The sequence below is a fragment of the Erithacus rubecula genome (genome assembly GCF_903797595.1).
Source record: "Erithacus rubecula genome assembly, contig: scaffold_94_arrow_ctg1, whole genome shotgun sequence".
Lineage (NCBI taxonomy): Eukaryota > Metazoa > Chordata > Aves > Passeriformes > Muscicapidae > Erithacus > Erithacus rubecula.
The window spans coordinates 669769-686047 of record NW_027635383.1 but is presented as its reverse complement, the minus strand read 5'-3'; the positions used below and the strand labels follow the sequence as shown (position 1 = coordinate 686047).

At 50.3% G+C, this 16279-nt stretch overlaps 1 protein-coding gene across 2 annotated transcripts in view; it reads left to right on the top strand.

Moving 5' to 3' along the window:
- Positions 1-5515: 5515 nt before the first annotated feature.
- Positions 5516-16279, top strand: part of LOC306816865 (uncharacterized protein) — a 147219-nt gene continuing 136455 nt past the window's right edge. For both annotated transcript variants that reach the window (XM_079333312.1, XM_079333314.1), the window contains exons 1-2: positions 5516-5612; positions 6899-7003. In XM_079333312.1, coding sequence (XP_079189438.1) covers positions 6950-7003 — 54 coding nt within the window. In that variant the 5' untranslated portion in view covers positions 5516-5612; positions 6899-6949. The remainder of the gene's footprint in view (positions 5613-6898; positions 7004-16279) is intronic.

Below are 16279 nucleotides of genomic sequence, written 5' to 3'. Positions count from 1 at the left end.
GCGATGGCCTGGCACGTCAAAGCCACAGAAACATAAAGTGTTAGTCGATACTGGTTCACAATGCACCCTGATACCATCAGAACATGTGGGGAAGGTACCTGTTTCCATTGTTGGGGTGACGGGGGGATCACAGGAATTCACTTTGCTGGAAACTGAGATTAGCCTGACAGGGAAGGGGTGGCAGAAACATCCAATTGTAACTGGCACAGGGGCACCGTGCATTCTAGGCATAGACTTCCTCAGGAACGGCTGCTATAAAGACCCAAAGGGGTTCAGGTGGGCTTTTGGAATAGCTGCTGTAGAGACAGAGAGCATTAAGCAGTTGAACACCTTGCCTGGACTGTCAGAAAACCCCTCTGCAGTAGGACTCCTGAAAGTGACTGAGCAACAGGTGCCAATTGCCACCATGACAGTGCACCGCCGGCAGTACCGGACAAATCGAGATGCTGTGATCCCCATCCACAAAATGATCCGTGATCTAGAGAGCCAAGGGGTGGTCAGCAAGAGCCACTCACCCTTCAACAGTCCTATCTGGCCTGTGTAGAAATCTGATGGAGAATGGAGACTGACTGTGGACTATCGGGCATTGAATGAAGTGACTCCACCACTGAGCGCTACCGTGCCGGACATTCTGGAACTCCAGTACGAGCTGGAGTCCAAGGCAGCAAGGTGGTATGCCACCATTGACATTGCAAATGCATTCTTCTCCATTCCTTTGGCAGCAGAGTGCAGGCCTCAGTTTGCTTTCACCTGGAGGGGCGTGCAGTACACCTGGAACCGACTGCCCCAGGGGTGGAAGCACAGCCCCACCATCTGCCACGGACTGATCCAGGATGCACTGGAGAGGGGTGAGGCTCCAGAACATTTGCAGTACATCGATGACATCATTGTGTGGGGGAACACAGCAATGGAGGTATTTGAGAAAGGAGAGAAGATCATCCAGATTTTGCTGGGAGCCGGTTTCGCCATTAAAAAGAGCAAAGTCAAAGGACCTGCCCGAGAGATCCAGTTCCTGGGAGTGAAGTGGAAGGATGGACGGCGCCAGATCCCCACTGAGGTCATCAATAAGATCACTGCAATGTCCCCACCAACAAGCAAGAAGGAGACACAAGCTTTTCCAGGAGCTATCGACTTTTGGAGAATGCACGTCCCTGAGTACAGCCAGATTGTGAGCCCTCTCTACCAGGTCACTCGCAAGAAGAACGATTTCCATTGGTGTCCTGAACAACAGCAAGCTTTTGCCCAGATCAAACAGGAAATCGCTCATGCAGTGGCCCTTGGCCCAGTCAGGACAGGACCAGAGGTAAAGAATGTGCTCTACTCTGCAGCTGGGAACCATGGTCTGTCCTGGAGCCTTTGGCAGAAGGTGCCTGGTGAGACCCGAGGCCGACCCCTGGGATTCTGGAGCAGAAGCTACAAAGGATCTGAAGCCAACTACACTCCCACAGAGAAGGAAATCTTGGCTGCCTATGAGGGAGTTCAAGCTGCCTCAGAGGTGATTGGCACAGAAGCACAACTTCTCCTGGCACCCCGACTGCCAGTGCTGGGGTGGATGTTCAAAGGAAAGGTTCCCTCTACTCACCACGCCACCGACACCACATGGAGCAAGTGGATTGCCCTCATCACGCAGCGCGCCCGTATTGGCAACCCAAATCGCCCTGGGATTTTGGAGATAATTACGAACTGGCCAGAAGGTGAAGATTTTGGTCTCGCTGATGAAGAGGAGCAGAAGCAAGTGATCCGGGCTGAAGAAGCTCCACCGTACAACCAGCTGCCAGCAGATGAAACACGCTACGCCCTTTTCACCAACGGTTCCTGCCGTATTGTGGGGATGAACCGGAAGTGGAAAGCTGCCATATGGAGCCCCACACAACAGGTTGCACAAGCTACCGAAGGAGAAGGTGGATCGAGTCAACTTGCTGAACTCAAAGCTGTTCAGCTGGACTTGGACATTGCTGAGAGAGAGAAATGGCCAAAGCTCTACCTTTACACTGATTCGTGGATGGTAGCCAATGCTCTGTGGGGTTGGCTGGAAAGGTGGAAAAAGGCTGACTGGCAACGTAGAGGAAAACCAATCTGGGCTGCTGATGAGTGGAAAGACATTGCCACTCGGGTAGAGAAGCTCCCCGTGAAATTCCGTCATGTGGATGCCCATGTTCCCAAGAGTCGGGCTAATAAAGAACACAGGCACAACAAGCAGGTAGATCAGGCTGCACAGATAGAGGTCTCAAAGATAGACTTAGATTGGGAACACAAGGGAGAACAGTTCCTGGCTCGATGGGCCCACGATGCCTCAGGCCATCAGGGCAGAGACGCCACCTATAAGTGGGCACGAGACCGAGGGGTGGATTTAACCATGGACAGCATCTCTCAGATTATTCATGACTGTAACACGTGCGCTGCCATCAAACAGGCCAAGCGGGTGAAGCCCCTCTGGTATGGGGGGCGATGGTCCAAAAATAAGTACGGAGAGGCCTGGCAGATTGACTATATCACACTGCCTCAGACCCGCCAAGGCAAGCGCTACGTGCTGACCATGGTAGAAGCCACCACCGGATCGTTGGAGACCTACGCTGTGCCCCATGCCACTGCTCGGAACACCATCCTGGGCCTGGAAAAACAAGTCCTCTGGAGGCATGGTACCCCTGAAAGAATTGAGTCAGACAATGGGACTCATTTCAAAAATAGCCTTATAAACACCTGGGCTAAAGAACATGGCATCGAGTGGGTGTACCATATTCCCTACCATGCACCAGCGGCTGGGAAAGTCGAACGGTGCAATGGTCTGCTTAAAACCACCTTAAAGGCACTTGGTGGGGGGACTTTCAAGAACTGGGAGATCAATCTACCAAAAACCACATGGTTAGTGAATACCCGAGGTTCCACTAACCGAGCAGGCCCTGCCCAGTCAGAGCCCTTGGGAGCAGCAGATGGAGATAAGGTTCAGTGGTACACCTGAGAGGCATGTTAGGGAAAACTGTCTGGGTGAACTCTGCTTCCAGCAAAGACAATCCTGTTCGTGGGGTGGTTTTCGCTCAAGGACCAGGTTGCAATTGGTGGGTGATGCAAAAGGATGGAGAGACCCGATGCATACCCCAAGGGGACCTTGTTCTAGGGTGAACTATCTATGATACTGTGCCTGTAACTACATGTATGTATATAATTTAAAGGTTTCAATATGATGTAGCATGATGGCCTGGAAAAAATTCGGGGTGGATAATGTTGGGGGTTGAGTGTTTTTCTGTTACTGTGTCAATTGAAAGAATTTTTCCATTATCATGCCAATGGAGCTGGCCGGGTTACACCCAGGGTCCCTGATGGGTCCAGACAAAAGGGGTGGGTGGGGACGGCCCCGGAGGGGCCTCTGAGGCTTCCAACGAGCTGGGAGGAGGACGCCTGGGATCGTTCAGCCGCGTGGCCGAGCACAGGAGAGCCAGACCCTCTGCGACAACCTGCCCTGCATCTGCCCCGTTCCAGCCTCCTGCCTCTGCGGACACAGCTGATCACCCAGACACACACGGTGAGTGAGGAGCCGCCGCTCCAGCCCGTTCCCGCCCGGGACCGGCGTGGCCGCTGCCGCCCACCCCCCCCTCCTTCCTGCCTTCGTTTCCCGCTTGCCTTTTTGGCAGATCCGGGCTCTGGACTAAGCACAGAGACAGCGTGCTTGCACCTAAAGGGACTGACACCGAGTTACCTATTTCGTTCTGTTAGCAATTTTAACTGTTATTGTTTTCTGCTTGTACAGTTAGATATATTAGTAAAAGAGCTGTTTTTCCCACCCCCCTTATCTCTGCCTCAGAGTCCTTGATTCAAACAATCATAATACTTGGGGGAGGGGAGTGGAACCAAAGTCTCTATTCCAGAGGGAAATTTCTGCCCTTACTGGCAGACACCTGTCCTTTCAAACACGTACAGTATTCCAGTTAGCTTATTAGCATATGCATGAGTGTGCGTTTTAATATGTACATCACCCTTAATCATGCAGTCGTTACTTTCTTGGCCTTGGTGTCCTTCAAAGTTCTGCTCTTAAGACTTTTTTCCATTTCATGTCGTTCATCAGAGCCAAAAGAGAACTATTCTAGCAGCCCATGAACTCCTCCTTCATCCTTATTGTCCCGTCTTGATGTCAGCTCTGTGGATCTCCATCAGTAAAAATAACGTGGAGGGTACACGGTTTTGGCCTTTCCTGGCTTCATGGGCATCATCCCACACAAACCAACAAAGGAAACCTTGTGGTTGGTATCTACTATAAACCACCTGATTAGGAGGATGAGGTCAATGTAAGAAATCAGACAAGTTAGGCAAGAGATGAGCCTGGCTAAGTAAAAGCTAAGGTAAACCTGGAGCTGAATTTGGCAGTGGTTGTAAAGAATCATAAGATGGGCTTCCACAAGTGCATTGGTCAGAAAATAAGACTAAAGAAAGCGGAAGCAATCCTCATGCCCTGCCTTCCTCCCCGCGCCCCTCCTTCCTGCCAAATGAACCAGGAGGTCTAGTGGCCAGCAATATGGAGAAGGCTGTGGAACTCAGGGCTTTATTTTCCTCTGTTTTCACTGGCAGTATTCCCACACCTCTCAAAACCCTGGACCTCAGTGCAGGGACTTGGGGAACAAAGTGCATTCCATCATATGAATAGATCTGTTTTGGGACCACACAAGGAACCTGTGGATACACAAGTCCTGCACCTGGGGAGGCACAACCCCATGCACCAGTACATGCTGGAGGCCGATCAGCTGGAAAGCAGCTTTGCAAAATAGGACAATGTGCCTTTGCCGCAAAGGCGGCCAAGGATATCCTTAGCCTGATATAGAGCAAAGCAGGGTTTATATATGTTACAAGACACTTGTGTGGTCCATCCAAGGTGCTCACTGTCTCCGGGGGTGCAGGGCACCATAGACCATCCTTGGGCAGCTTTGAGGGCACTGCCTATTTTTCTAAAAGCCTCCTACCCAGCTTAGCCCATGCCCTACTGCATTTAGCCCCTCAAGCCAGCAGTGCCGAACGCACGCTTTGTATTTTATTTGCTTCCAGCAGACGTGCACCTTGGAATTATCTGCAATGGAAGCAGGACATTCAGCAAACAATGTAGAGCAACTTCTTTTGGTTCTTCAAAATGTCCTGAGAAGTTAAGGCCAGGCCTGCCCTGCCCTGGCCAAGCAGTCATTTGACTGGAGGGAGCAGCACCAAAAAGGCACAGGCACCTTTGGGGTGGACTTGATGCGGTTACAAATAACAAGAAATAGTAATTGTAGCTACTACAGCCTCTTCTGCGACCTCGTAGGCCGCCCTCGGATTCGCAGCACTACACGGGGCAGATCCCTCCGCGCCCCGCGGGGACCAGGTCGACGAGGGCGAACCCGCCAAGGAGGCGGAGGAAAGCGAAAACGGCAGGCGAGACAGCAAATGGAGACGCGGGCCACGATCCGTCGGCCCAATGGGCGCCAGGGAGGGCTCGTCTTAGTGGAGGAAGTGTCGGAGCGGACACGGGCGTTGTCCTTGGCTGACGAGAGTACGGGGGGTGCTGTCCTCTCGCCCTGGTGGCGCCACTACTGTCTTTGGAAAGATTATCGCCAAAGCGTCTCTGTGGTATCGTCAGCGACGAGGACTAGGAGGTAGCCGCGAATTTGCTCTGTGCGCGGTTCCTATTCCCCCCTCCTCCCGCTTCCCCTTTGCTCCCTCCCGCTTTCCCTCCCCTCCACCTCGCCTCCCCTCCCCCTCATAACCGCGCTCGCGGCATCTGAGCCGAGGACGGCCGCTGCGCGGTACCCGGGCGCGCAGCAGGGCGTGCGGCGGCGCTGCCGCTGCGGGTGGGTGCAGGGATGGGGGACGCACGGGGCCTCTCTGGCTTATGGCGTTCTCTGCTGCACCGTCCCCTAAGCTTGTTCTGTGCCGCACCCCCGGTTTTCCGGCTGCTGCAGGCGTTCTGGGTTGCTGGTGTTGTCCGGACTTGCCTCGCATCCCACCTTACTGTGTCGTGTGCGCGCGTAGAGAAGGACCTCCGATGGTAACTTGGTCTCAATGTGTCTGCGAAGAGCCTCGAAGAGGTTTCGCAGCTTCGCTGTGTTAGTCTTTGCTTCTGAACCCCAAACCTGGATTATTAGGACAAGGAATCACGGCTTTCTGTAGTAAAAAAAAAAAAAAAAAAGGATTGGTCATCCTGCAGGCTGCAATAGCTTTCCAGAAGTTGTTTGTGTGGGGCATTAAGACCGTGATAACAGCGTACTTGCGAGGGTCACGAGTGTTGGTACTGGAAACCGGAGTGAGCTGCTTAGACCGGGTGGGGGGGGAGGGAAACAATGCAGCCGTTTCCTATGCGTTGTTAACTTGAAGGTATTATCCCATATGATGTAGTTATTAAAATGCTGAAAGTTAACAGTTTGGGATTCCTTCTGCTTTCTGCTTCGAAGGTAGGGTTTGCATGCAGTATAGAAGACAGCCTCGCGCTATGCACTTGAAGGCTTCCTGTGATTCAATACTTGAGCTCCCTGTCCTGTGGGAAATGAATGGCCGCTGCTCTTCCACTTCACTAAACTCTTAATGATTCAGTTAAGCCGTTTGTCTCCAGTCTCTGCATGGACCACATCCAATAGAAAATCTGCTTAGGAAAGAATCAACCCGAACTAAAACTTATTGGAGGTTTTTAATTGCGAGTAGCGGCCTGTCTCCTTTCCCCATCGTCTTGCATGAGGAATCCCGCTTCTGGAGGGGGGCTCTGTAAATTGACTGTATTTTGGGTATAGAAGGCATTATATTCATGCAAGAAAAGCCAATGTTCTGGCTTGTGTTTGGGGTACCTGGTAATCTGCTTCTGTAGGAGTTCAGCAGGGCAGATGGGTTTGCATAAGGTCTCACCTTTCTCTGATGCCAGTTATGTTTTAACTGTTTACTCTTCCTGCAGTGCTGTTCGTTCCATGATCTTTTGCCCCTAGACGGGACCCTTTTCCTAGTCATGCCTAAGGAGCCAATTATCGAGTTGTCTGAAGCAGGAGATTCTGGTGAATGTGTAAGTACTGTGGGAGTTTTCTGTATGCTAAACTGTGCCTGTAGATAGTTCCTCATTTACTAGACTCTTTCCCATCCCACCCTTTCCATCTTGACAGGGCACTGCAGGTTACTTTGGGTTTTCTGGCGCTGTCATCTTCTGCCTCTAGCTCGTAATGGAGTTGAGCTTTTTGAAACTAAAAGCAGTGCTATAAAGCAGTGCTGTTCCCTGTGTATGTACTTCTGGTGCAAAATGCAGTGTTGTTTTGGAGCACAGTCTGGTGCCTATTGTTGTGGCTTAGAGTAACAACAGTAGTAGTACTTCTAAGATGGAGAAGAGGGCTTGGGGTTTATGGCTGGCCAGGGGCAAGGAGGGACAAAGGTGGTTGAGAGATGCTGGATGTTTTGCTTTTATCTATGTAAGTCAAATTCAAGGCTTTGTAAACCTACGCAAAAGGAAGCCTGACGTTTATTTTCTGCCAGGATTGGTTACGTTTCCTGCAGACACAATGGGGGCTTTAACCTGGAGACAAGGTCAGCTTCTGTGGCCGTTTTGTAGTCCTTTGCTGTCTAGCTTGAGAAAAATTGCCGAGCTCTTTTTTGCCCCCATACCGTGCACGATTGGCCTTGTAGCTTTGTTTGGCAAGCTTCAGTAGCCAGCGGTTGGCCGGACATTAATTTGACGTGCAATGGTTGAATTGCTAGGAATTGGCTAGCTGCTTTCTCTGGGTGGTTCTTGGCTCTCCTTTCTTCCCTTCCTGCTTTGTCCCCTCTTTATGTGTTCCTTTTTTCTTTTTATTTTACTTATTTATGGGTTTGTACTTCCTTCTCCAGCTTCTTGGGCATGTAATGATTGTTGGCGAGATGTGTGTTGCTCACCTGGGCCTGACCAATGGATTCCGGATGGTTGTGGATGAAGGGCCCGAGGGTGGGCAGTCTGTCTATCGCATACATCTACCCGTTGTGGGTGGCCGTCAGTTGGGCTGGTCGCCTGGCTAAGATTTTGGCACCGCAAGAGTTGATGCACGTGCACAAATTTCCAGTGAATGGATTTCATCTTTTGCCCATCAATCTAGAGGCTTTTGATGTGTAATTTTTTTTTTTTTTTGTTTGCCGTGTGTCAGTGGAAGGTAATAAAAGCCTTGAGCAGCAGTTGCACAATAAAGATTTTTCTTGGGGATATCATCTCGGTCTTGCGCGTCTTACTGAGGGGAAGTAGTTCTGCAAGTTCAAATGGTGTCTCCCTGGACTACAAGTAAGTGGAATGTTTCAGCCAGATAACAGCATTTCAGAGACAGATAGTGATTTTCCTGTTCATTTGAGGCATGAAACTGGAAGCACTTAGCAGTCTCTCACATCTTGTAGGATGCAAAGTCTTAGCTTTTTGGGAGTGGTAAGCCAGCACAGAGAAAGCCCATGGAGGCTGCTGCTAAAACTGTAGAAGATAGTGTGTGTGAGGCTACATGCATGCTTTCCAAGGGTGTTTTCGCCATGGTGCACTATGTTGGAAGCATCCACCTCCTGTTGGACCTGAGAGTCCTGGTGTAAACTGGAGTAGGGTGCCAGTTTAGCACTATGCGCATGTAAGCAAACTGTGTGTTGTGCCACCCTCTGTGTCATTCCTGTTGATCTACTAATGATGGATCACTTGCAGTAGCTGCCTGCTGTACACCTGACATCTCAAGCTCCAATCTGGGTGTTAAATGAGATAAGGGAGAAGAGGTGAACCCTTGGGGTAGGGTAGTGTTTCTTTTTCTTCACACAAATGACTCAGGCCTGATAACTCCCCTCTGGGGAAGCACCAGAACATTCCCAGCCTGCCTGAGGGGTCATCTCAACTAATGGGCCATAATGGAATCAATGGCACTAGGATCATAGGCAGCTGCAGTGACTTAGACCATCAAAGACTGTCAAAATATCCCATGACTCACAGTTTTACCTTCCTCCAGAGTGAAACTCCTTGTCCTGGGGGAGGTACTGGGCATTCCCACCTGAACCTAAGCATATTTATACTCTTTGGGTTTGGGGACTTTGGGCACCACCACTCCATCGATCTGAAGGAGGACTAGAATTTCAACAGTACTGTTACTGTCACCTTACGAACCGCTTGCCAATTTGTACTCTGAGTTTGTGGGTCAAAACCAGTTTTCTTTGTATCATTGTATTTTTTGTCATCTCTAGTAAATTGTAACTCTGACCTGTAATCTCTCTTGAGGTAGATGTGTGGGATTCATTTCTCCTGCCGTTTTGCTTTTAAACCAGCACATCTTTAGGCACCCAGTGTAAGTCTTGAGAGATGTCGGAATAACAGTTTTGTTCTAAAGCATTTGTATATTGGGGTATAGAAACTTTCCTGATCATCACGTTTCCGGGTGTATTCACATGTATGTTGTACCCTGACGTATTTCTGCATAGGGGAAAGTATTTTCCCATTATGATGCTCTCTTTACACTCAGGAGAGGAGTCAACATTTCTTTGCTGATTCTACTGCGTTTATGGAATGATAACGTCAGAGGCAATCGGTTTGATTTGGAATGCGTATTCAGTCTTGCTTGCCTGTCCTAGTCTGGGCTGCTACCTCTGGGTCCTCATTAAAAAATCGCACCCAGCCTGATTCCTAGGAGTGCCTACCTGGAACAGAGGCTAGACAAGGTTAAGCGAATAAAAGTAGGTATTGATTACAGGCCTTCAAGAGGTACACCTTGGGCAGTCAGAAGCCTCAGAGGCTACACCCAAGATGGATGATGGTCACTTGTTTTCAGACAAATATAGGTTTGGTCCATTGACATATCAGGGGTTAATCGTCCAATTACAGCTGCAGGTAATGAAGTCGTATGCCCCCAGTTTGCTCCCCCCAATTCACTTTTGTTTATATTTTCCGGGGCCTGAGGCATTTTGGTGTCCTTGGATCTGAGGCCTAGAGGGATTGTTTTGCCTGACCAAAATGTGAAGTCAGTTTGCTAACACTTTATATGGAGTTCAGTATAATGCACTAATGCAGTAGGGGATTTGAACAATAGAAGACATTGATCCTGAGGAGTGAAGAGGATGTTTTTTCCCGGCCCTTCAGACCTGCTACAACAGCTTTTGAGAATGTTGAGCTGCCTTCAGATGTAAAGGACAGCATAATCTTGTTAGTTCTGCTAACTTTTCTCTATATGGCTTGCACTGTCTACGCCATGCTTAGAGTCAGGACAGAGGCTTCTAGGGAATTTGTCTGGAGGCCTGCCCTGGGAGTAGATAATCCTGAGTGGCACAGGATGTCGAAGGAGATGGACCAGTATTTGGAAAACTTCTCTCCTCCAATGATCTGGAAGTTCACCTCTGAACACCTGCAGGACCCTGTTAAAATAAAAAGTTATGTGAAGGGAAAAGGCTCTGACAGCTCCAGAGATGGACAACTCACAGCAACATGCTGGGCCCTGGCCATTTTGGGGGGATTGGGGTTTTCCCCTTACTTCTCCTTCTCTTTGGTGATGTTTCCCATAATTATACTAAGGAAGCCTGCTGGGGCGGGAGCCTGCTCCTGCCTGCTACCTTCCCAGCAGTGCGGGCCCTGCCGTTGTCTACCAGGACCGTGCGGAGAAGTGAGTGCCTGCGGCTGAAAAGGGGCTGGAACTGGATTATTTGTTCTGTTTTGTTGTTAAATTTCGTAGCTGCTGTTGTTTCCATTTGTCTGGTTAGATATATTAGTAAAGAGCTGTTATTCCTACCCCCATATCTCTTCCTGAGAGTCCCTGATTCAAAAATTATAAAAATCGGGAGGGAGGGTGCTTACATTCTCCATCCAGGGAGGAGTTCCTGCCATTTTTGGCAAAATACCTGTCCTTCAACCTATAACCCATTGCTTACAAGACACTGCTTGGTATGGTACAATACTTTCAGGAGGAGGAAAAATAAAGCAAATCAACAAGAGCCATGTCCGCACAAACCATGTCTGAGCCTTGAGGGAAAAGGAAACAAATGAACAGTTAACGTATGTACGCCAACCATTGCTGAACCAAAAGGACAGCCTAAGCTGGTAGCAGTCGCCCTGGTTCAGAAAAGAAAGCCCGCATAGTGAATGGTGAGGAAGAGGCATGGCCTTTGCAACCAGCAGAAGAGACAGAGCCAGAAAATATCACTCGATCTCTGTCCCTGGGCAAGGTGCGTGAGCTGCGTAGAGAGCTCACACGCGAGGCAAATGAGTCTGTATTGACCTGGCTGCTCCGAATCTGGGATGCCATGGCTAAACGGTAGAATTGTCAATGGTAGTGAAGCCAGGCAACTGGGCACCCTGTTCCAGGGTGTGATTATTGGCTGGGGGATCAGGAAAATGCAGGAAACTCAGCTCCTGGTGGCAACTGCTGTCCAGTGTGAGGGAAAGATACCTTTGTAAGGAGCATTTCCATGTTCAGCAAGGATGGTGGAACATGATGGTGCAGTGGCCGTAATTCCTTCCTAGCTATTTACTGTGTTAGACTCAAGAAGGAGCTAAGCACTGCATAGGATAAAACAAAGGTTCAAAAGAGGCTCCTTGCCTTTCTCAAAGTTTGTAGCTTATTTCACGGTGGTTCCAGGGCAAAAGAGGAAGAGCATCTCAGATAACAGTCTTTTCTAGGAAAGGGTCAGGGAGGGGAATTTGGCTTTCTGCCAATAGGATAGGGACAGGATGGAAGGGTTAAGACATTCCTTATACCTTCTGGTATCGGGTTACAACATGATGGAGCAAGGTATCCAATGCCTGAGGGAATTAGCTGTGCTGGAGATTGTTTTTTTCAGAGGACAAGGGATTCCCTAAAAGTCAAGGCGGTATCTAGTACGCATCACAAATGTGGCAGAAATTCACTCAGCTCGGGTCAGAAATAGATTCCTGATACTTAGTGATACTGCAATGGAGGGAAGGAGAAGGTAATGTTAGTGAATTGGTTTGTAAAGTCAGCATTTATGAAGACACTGTCGCCGCCCCGTTGCAGGCCCATGTCTCTCCTGTGGAAACAAAACTAGCTGAGCATGTCAGGAGCATGGAAAAGAAAATTAAAGAGGGCTACCAGAAACTAAGAGAGAAGCTTAAGGAGGGAATATTCCATATCTTGCCAGGACAGACAAAAGTCTCTGCTATTAGGAGAAGGCGTCCCCCAGCTAAGGAGAGAGGGTGCGCTCCAGGAGGGTATACTCCCGGTGGTATCGGAGTGATGATGGTTCTGTCCAATCCTCTTGAAGTGAACTCCACTTCATATATACAGGAAGGGAAAAATAAGTATCATGACTAGAACCAAAGGGACCCAGCCTCTAGCCAGGTAGGGAAGAGGGTCTATTGGACTGTGTTGATCTGATGGCCTGGCACATCAGACCCAAAAAAGTATAAGGTTTTAGTTGACACTGGCACACAACGTACTTTAATGCCATTGAGAAATGTGGGGGCAGCATCCATCTCTGTTTCTGTGGTGGCAGGGGGATCCCAACATCTGCATGCACTGGAAGCTGAAGTGAGCTTGGCCAGAAAGGAATGGCACAAACACCCCATTGTTACTGGTCCAGAAGCCCTGTGTATCCTCGGCATAGATTGCCTCAGGAGTGGGTATTTCAAAGACCCAAAAGAAGAGCGCCAGGAGAGGCAAGGCAAAAGCTGCAGTAATGCATTTAAAGCTGTCAAGGACCGCTCCGATGCAAGCTTGGAAACTCCCCAGGTGGCCTGGGCTGGCACCGAGATGAGAGAGGAAAAAGGGGTGCTTCCCCTTTCAAAAAGGTTCCTGCAAACTCACGGGGGTGGCAGCTGGTCCCAGTGCTAGTAGTGGTGAAGGTGCAGGTGGCGGACGGATGGCGACTGGAAGCTTCTCATCAGCAGCGGGCACGGGAGGGGAAGTGTCCTGGTTTGAAACGACAGGTGTCTGCCAGTAAGGGCAGAAGTTTCCCTTTGGAATAGAGACTTTGGTTCCACTTCCCCCCCCCAAGTATTATAATTGTTTGAATCAAGGACTCTGAGGCAGAGATAAGGGGGTGGGAATAACAGCTCTGTTACTAATATATCTAACTGTACAAGCAGAAAACAATAACAGTTAAAATTGCTAACAGAAGGAAATAGATAACTCAGTTTCAGTCCTTTTAGATGCAAGCACGCTGTTTCTGTGCTTAGTCCACCGTCCGGATCTGCCGAGGGCAGACGGAAACGGAGGCAGGAGGGGGTGGGGCGGCAGCGGCCACGCCGGTCCCGGGCGGGAACGGGCTGGAGCGGCGGCTCCTCGCTCACCGTGTGTGTCCGGGTGATCAGCTGTGTCTGCAGAGGCAGGAGGCTGGAACGGGGCAGATGCAGGGCAGGTGATCGCAGAGGATCTGGCTCTCCAGTGCTCCGGCCACGTGGGCTGACGATCCCGGGCGTCCTCCTCCAAGCTCTCCGGAAACACGAGTGACCTCCCGGAAGCCTCAGAGGCCCCTCCGGGAGCCGTTCCCACCCACCCCTTTTGTCTGGACTCATCAGAGACCCTGGGTGTAGCCCGGCCAGTTCCATTGGCTTGATAATGCGAAAAATTCTTTCAATGGACAAAGTAACAGAAAAACACTCAACCCCCAACATTATCCACCCTGAATTTTTTCCATGCCAACATGCTACATCATATTGAAACCTTTAAATTATATACATACATGTAGTTATAGGCACAGAATCATAGATAGTTCACCCTAGAACAAGGTCCCCTTGGGGTATGCATCGGGTCTCTCCATCCTTTTGCATCACCCACCAAGTGCAACCTGGTCCTTGAGCGAAAACCACCCCACGAACAGGATTGTTTTTGCTGGAAGCAGAGTTCACCCAGACAGTTTTCCCTAACATGCCTCTCAGGTGTACCACTGAACCTTATCTCCATCTGCTGCTCCCAAGGGCTCTGACTGGGCAGGGCCTGCTCGATTAGTGGAACCTCGGGTATTCACTAACCATGTGGCCTTTGGTAGATTGATCTGCCAGTTCTTGAAAGTCCCCCCACCAAGTGCCTTTAAGGTGGTTTTAAGCAGACCATTGCACCGTTCGACTTTCCCAGCCGCTGGTGCATGGTAGGGAATATGGTACACCCACTCGATGCCATGTTCTTTAGCCCAGGTGTTTATAAGGCTATTTTTGAAATGAGTCCCATTGTCTGACTCAATTCTTTCAGGGGTACCATGCCTCCAGAGGACTTGTTTTTCCAGGCCCAGGATGGTGTTCCGAGCAGTGGCATGGGGCACAGCGTAGGTCTCCAACCATCAGGTGGTGGCTTCCACCATGGTCAGCACGTAGCGCTTGCTTTGGCGGGTCTGAGGCAGTGTGATATAGTCAATCTGCCAGGCCTCTCCATACTTATATTTGGACCATCGCCCCCCATACCAGAGGGGCTTCACCCGCTTGGCCTGTTTGATGGCAGCGCACGTGTTACAGTCATGAATAACCTGAGAGATGCTGTCCATGGTTAGATCCACCCCTCAGTCTCCTGCCCACTTATAGGTGGCGTCTCTGCCCTGATGGCCTGAGGCATCGTTGGCCCATCGAGCCAGGAAAAGTTCTTCCTTGTGTTCCCAATCTAAGTCTTTCTTTGAGACCTCTATCTGTGCAGCCTGATCTACCCGCTTGTTGTGCCTATGTTGTTCATTAGCCCGACTCTTGGGAACATGGGCATCCACATGACGGACTTTCACGGGGAGCTTCTCTACCCGAGTGGCAATGTCTTTCCACTCATCAGCAGCCCAGATTTGTTTTCCTCTACGTTGCCAGTCAGCCTTTTTCCACCTTTCCAGCCAACCCCACAGAGCATTGGCTACCATCCACGAATCAGTGTAAAGGTAGAGCTTTGGCCATTTCTCTCTCTCAGCAATGTCCAAGGCCAGCTGAACAGCTTTGAGTTCAGCAAGATGACTCGATCCACCTTCTCCTTCGGTAGCTTGTGCAACCTGTCGTGTGGGGCTCTATACAGATGCTTTCCACTTCCGGTTCATCCCCACAATGCGGCAGGAACCGTCGGTGAAAAGGTCATAGCGTGTTTCATCTGCTGTCAGCTGGTTGTACGGTGGAGCTTCTTCAGCCCGGGTCATTTGATTCTGCTCCTCTTCATCAGCGAGACCAAAATCGTCACCTTCTGGCCAGTTCGTAATTATCTCCAAAATCCCAGGGCGATTTGGGTTGCCAATACGGGCGCGCTGCGTGATGAGGGCAGTCCTCTTGCTCCATGTGGCGTCGGTGGCGTGGTGGGTAGAGGGAACCTTTCCTTTGAACATCCACCCCAGCACTGGCAGTCGGGGTGCCAGGAGAAGCTGTGCTTCTGTGCCAATCACCTCTGAGGCAGCTAGAACTCCCTCATAGGCAGCCAAGATTTCCTTCTCTGTGGGAGTGTAGTTGGCTTCAGATCCTTTGTAGCTTCTGCTCCAAAATCCCAGGGGTTGGCCTCGGATCTCACCAGGTACCTTCTGCCAAAGGCTCCAGGACAGACCATGGTTCCCAGCTGCAGAGTAGAGCACATTCTTTACCTCTGGTCCTGTCCTGACTGGGCCAAGGGCCACTGCATGAGCGATTTCCTGTTTGATCTGGGCGAAGGCTTGCTGTTGTTCCGGGCCCCAATGGAAATCGTTCTTCTTGCGAGTGACCCGGTAGAGAGGGCTCACAATCTGGCTGTACTCAGGGACGTGCATTCTCCAAAAGCCGATAGCACCTAGAAAAGCTTGTGTCTCCTTCTTGCTTGTTGGTGGAGACATTGCAGTGATCTTATTGATGACCTCAGTGGGGATCTGGCGCCGTCCATCCTGCCACTTCACTCCCAGGAACTGGATCTCTCGGGCAGGTCCTTTGACTTTGCTCTTTTTAATGGCGAAACCGGCTCCCAGTAAAATCTGGATGATCTTCTCTCCTTTCTCAAATACCTCCATTGCTGTGTTCCCCCACACAATGATGTCATCGATGTACTGCAAATGTTCTGGAGCCTCACCCTTCTCCAGTGCAGCCTGGATCAGTCCGTGGCAGATGGTGGGGCTGTGCTTCCACCCCTGGGGCAGTCGGTTCCAGGTGTACTGCACGCCTCTCCATGTGAAAGCAAACTGAGGCCTGCACTCTGCTGCCAAAGGAATGGAGAAGAATGCATTTGCAATGTCAATGGTGGCATACCACCTTGCTGCCTTGGACTCCAGCTCGTACTGGAGTTCCAGAATGTCCAGCACGGCAGTGCTCAGCGGTGGAGTCACTTCATTCAATGCCCGATAGTCCACAGTCAGTCTCCATTCTCCATCAGATTTCTGCACAGGCCAGATAGGACTGTTGAAGGGTGAGTGGCTCTTGCTGACCACCCCTTGGCTCTCTAGATCA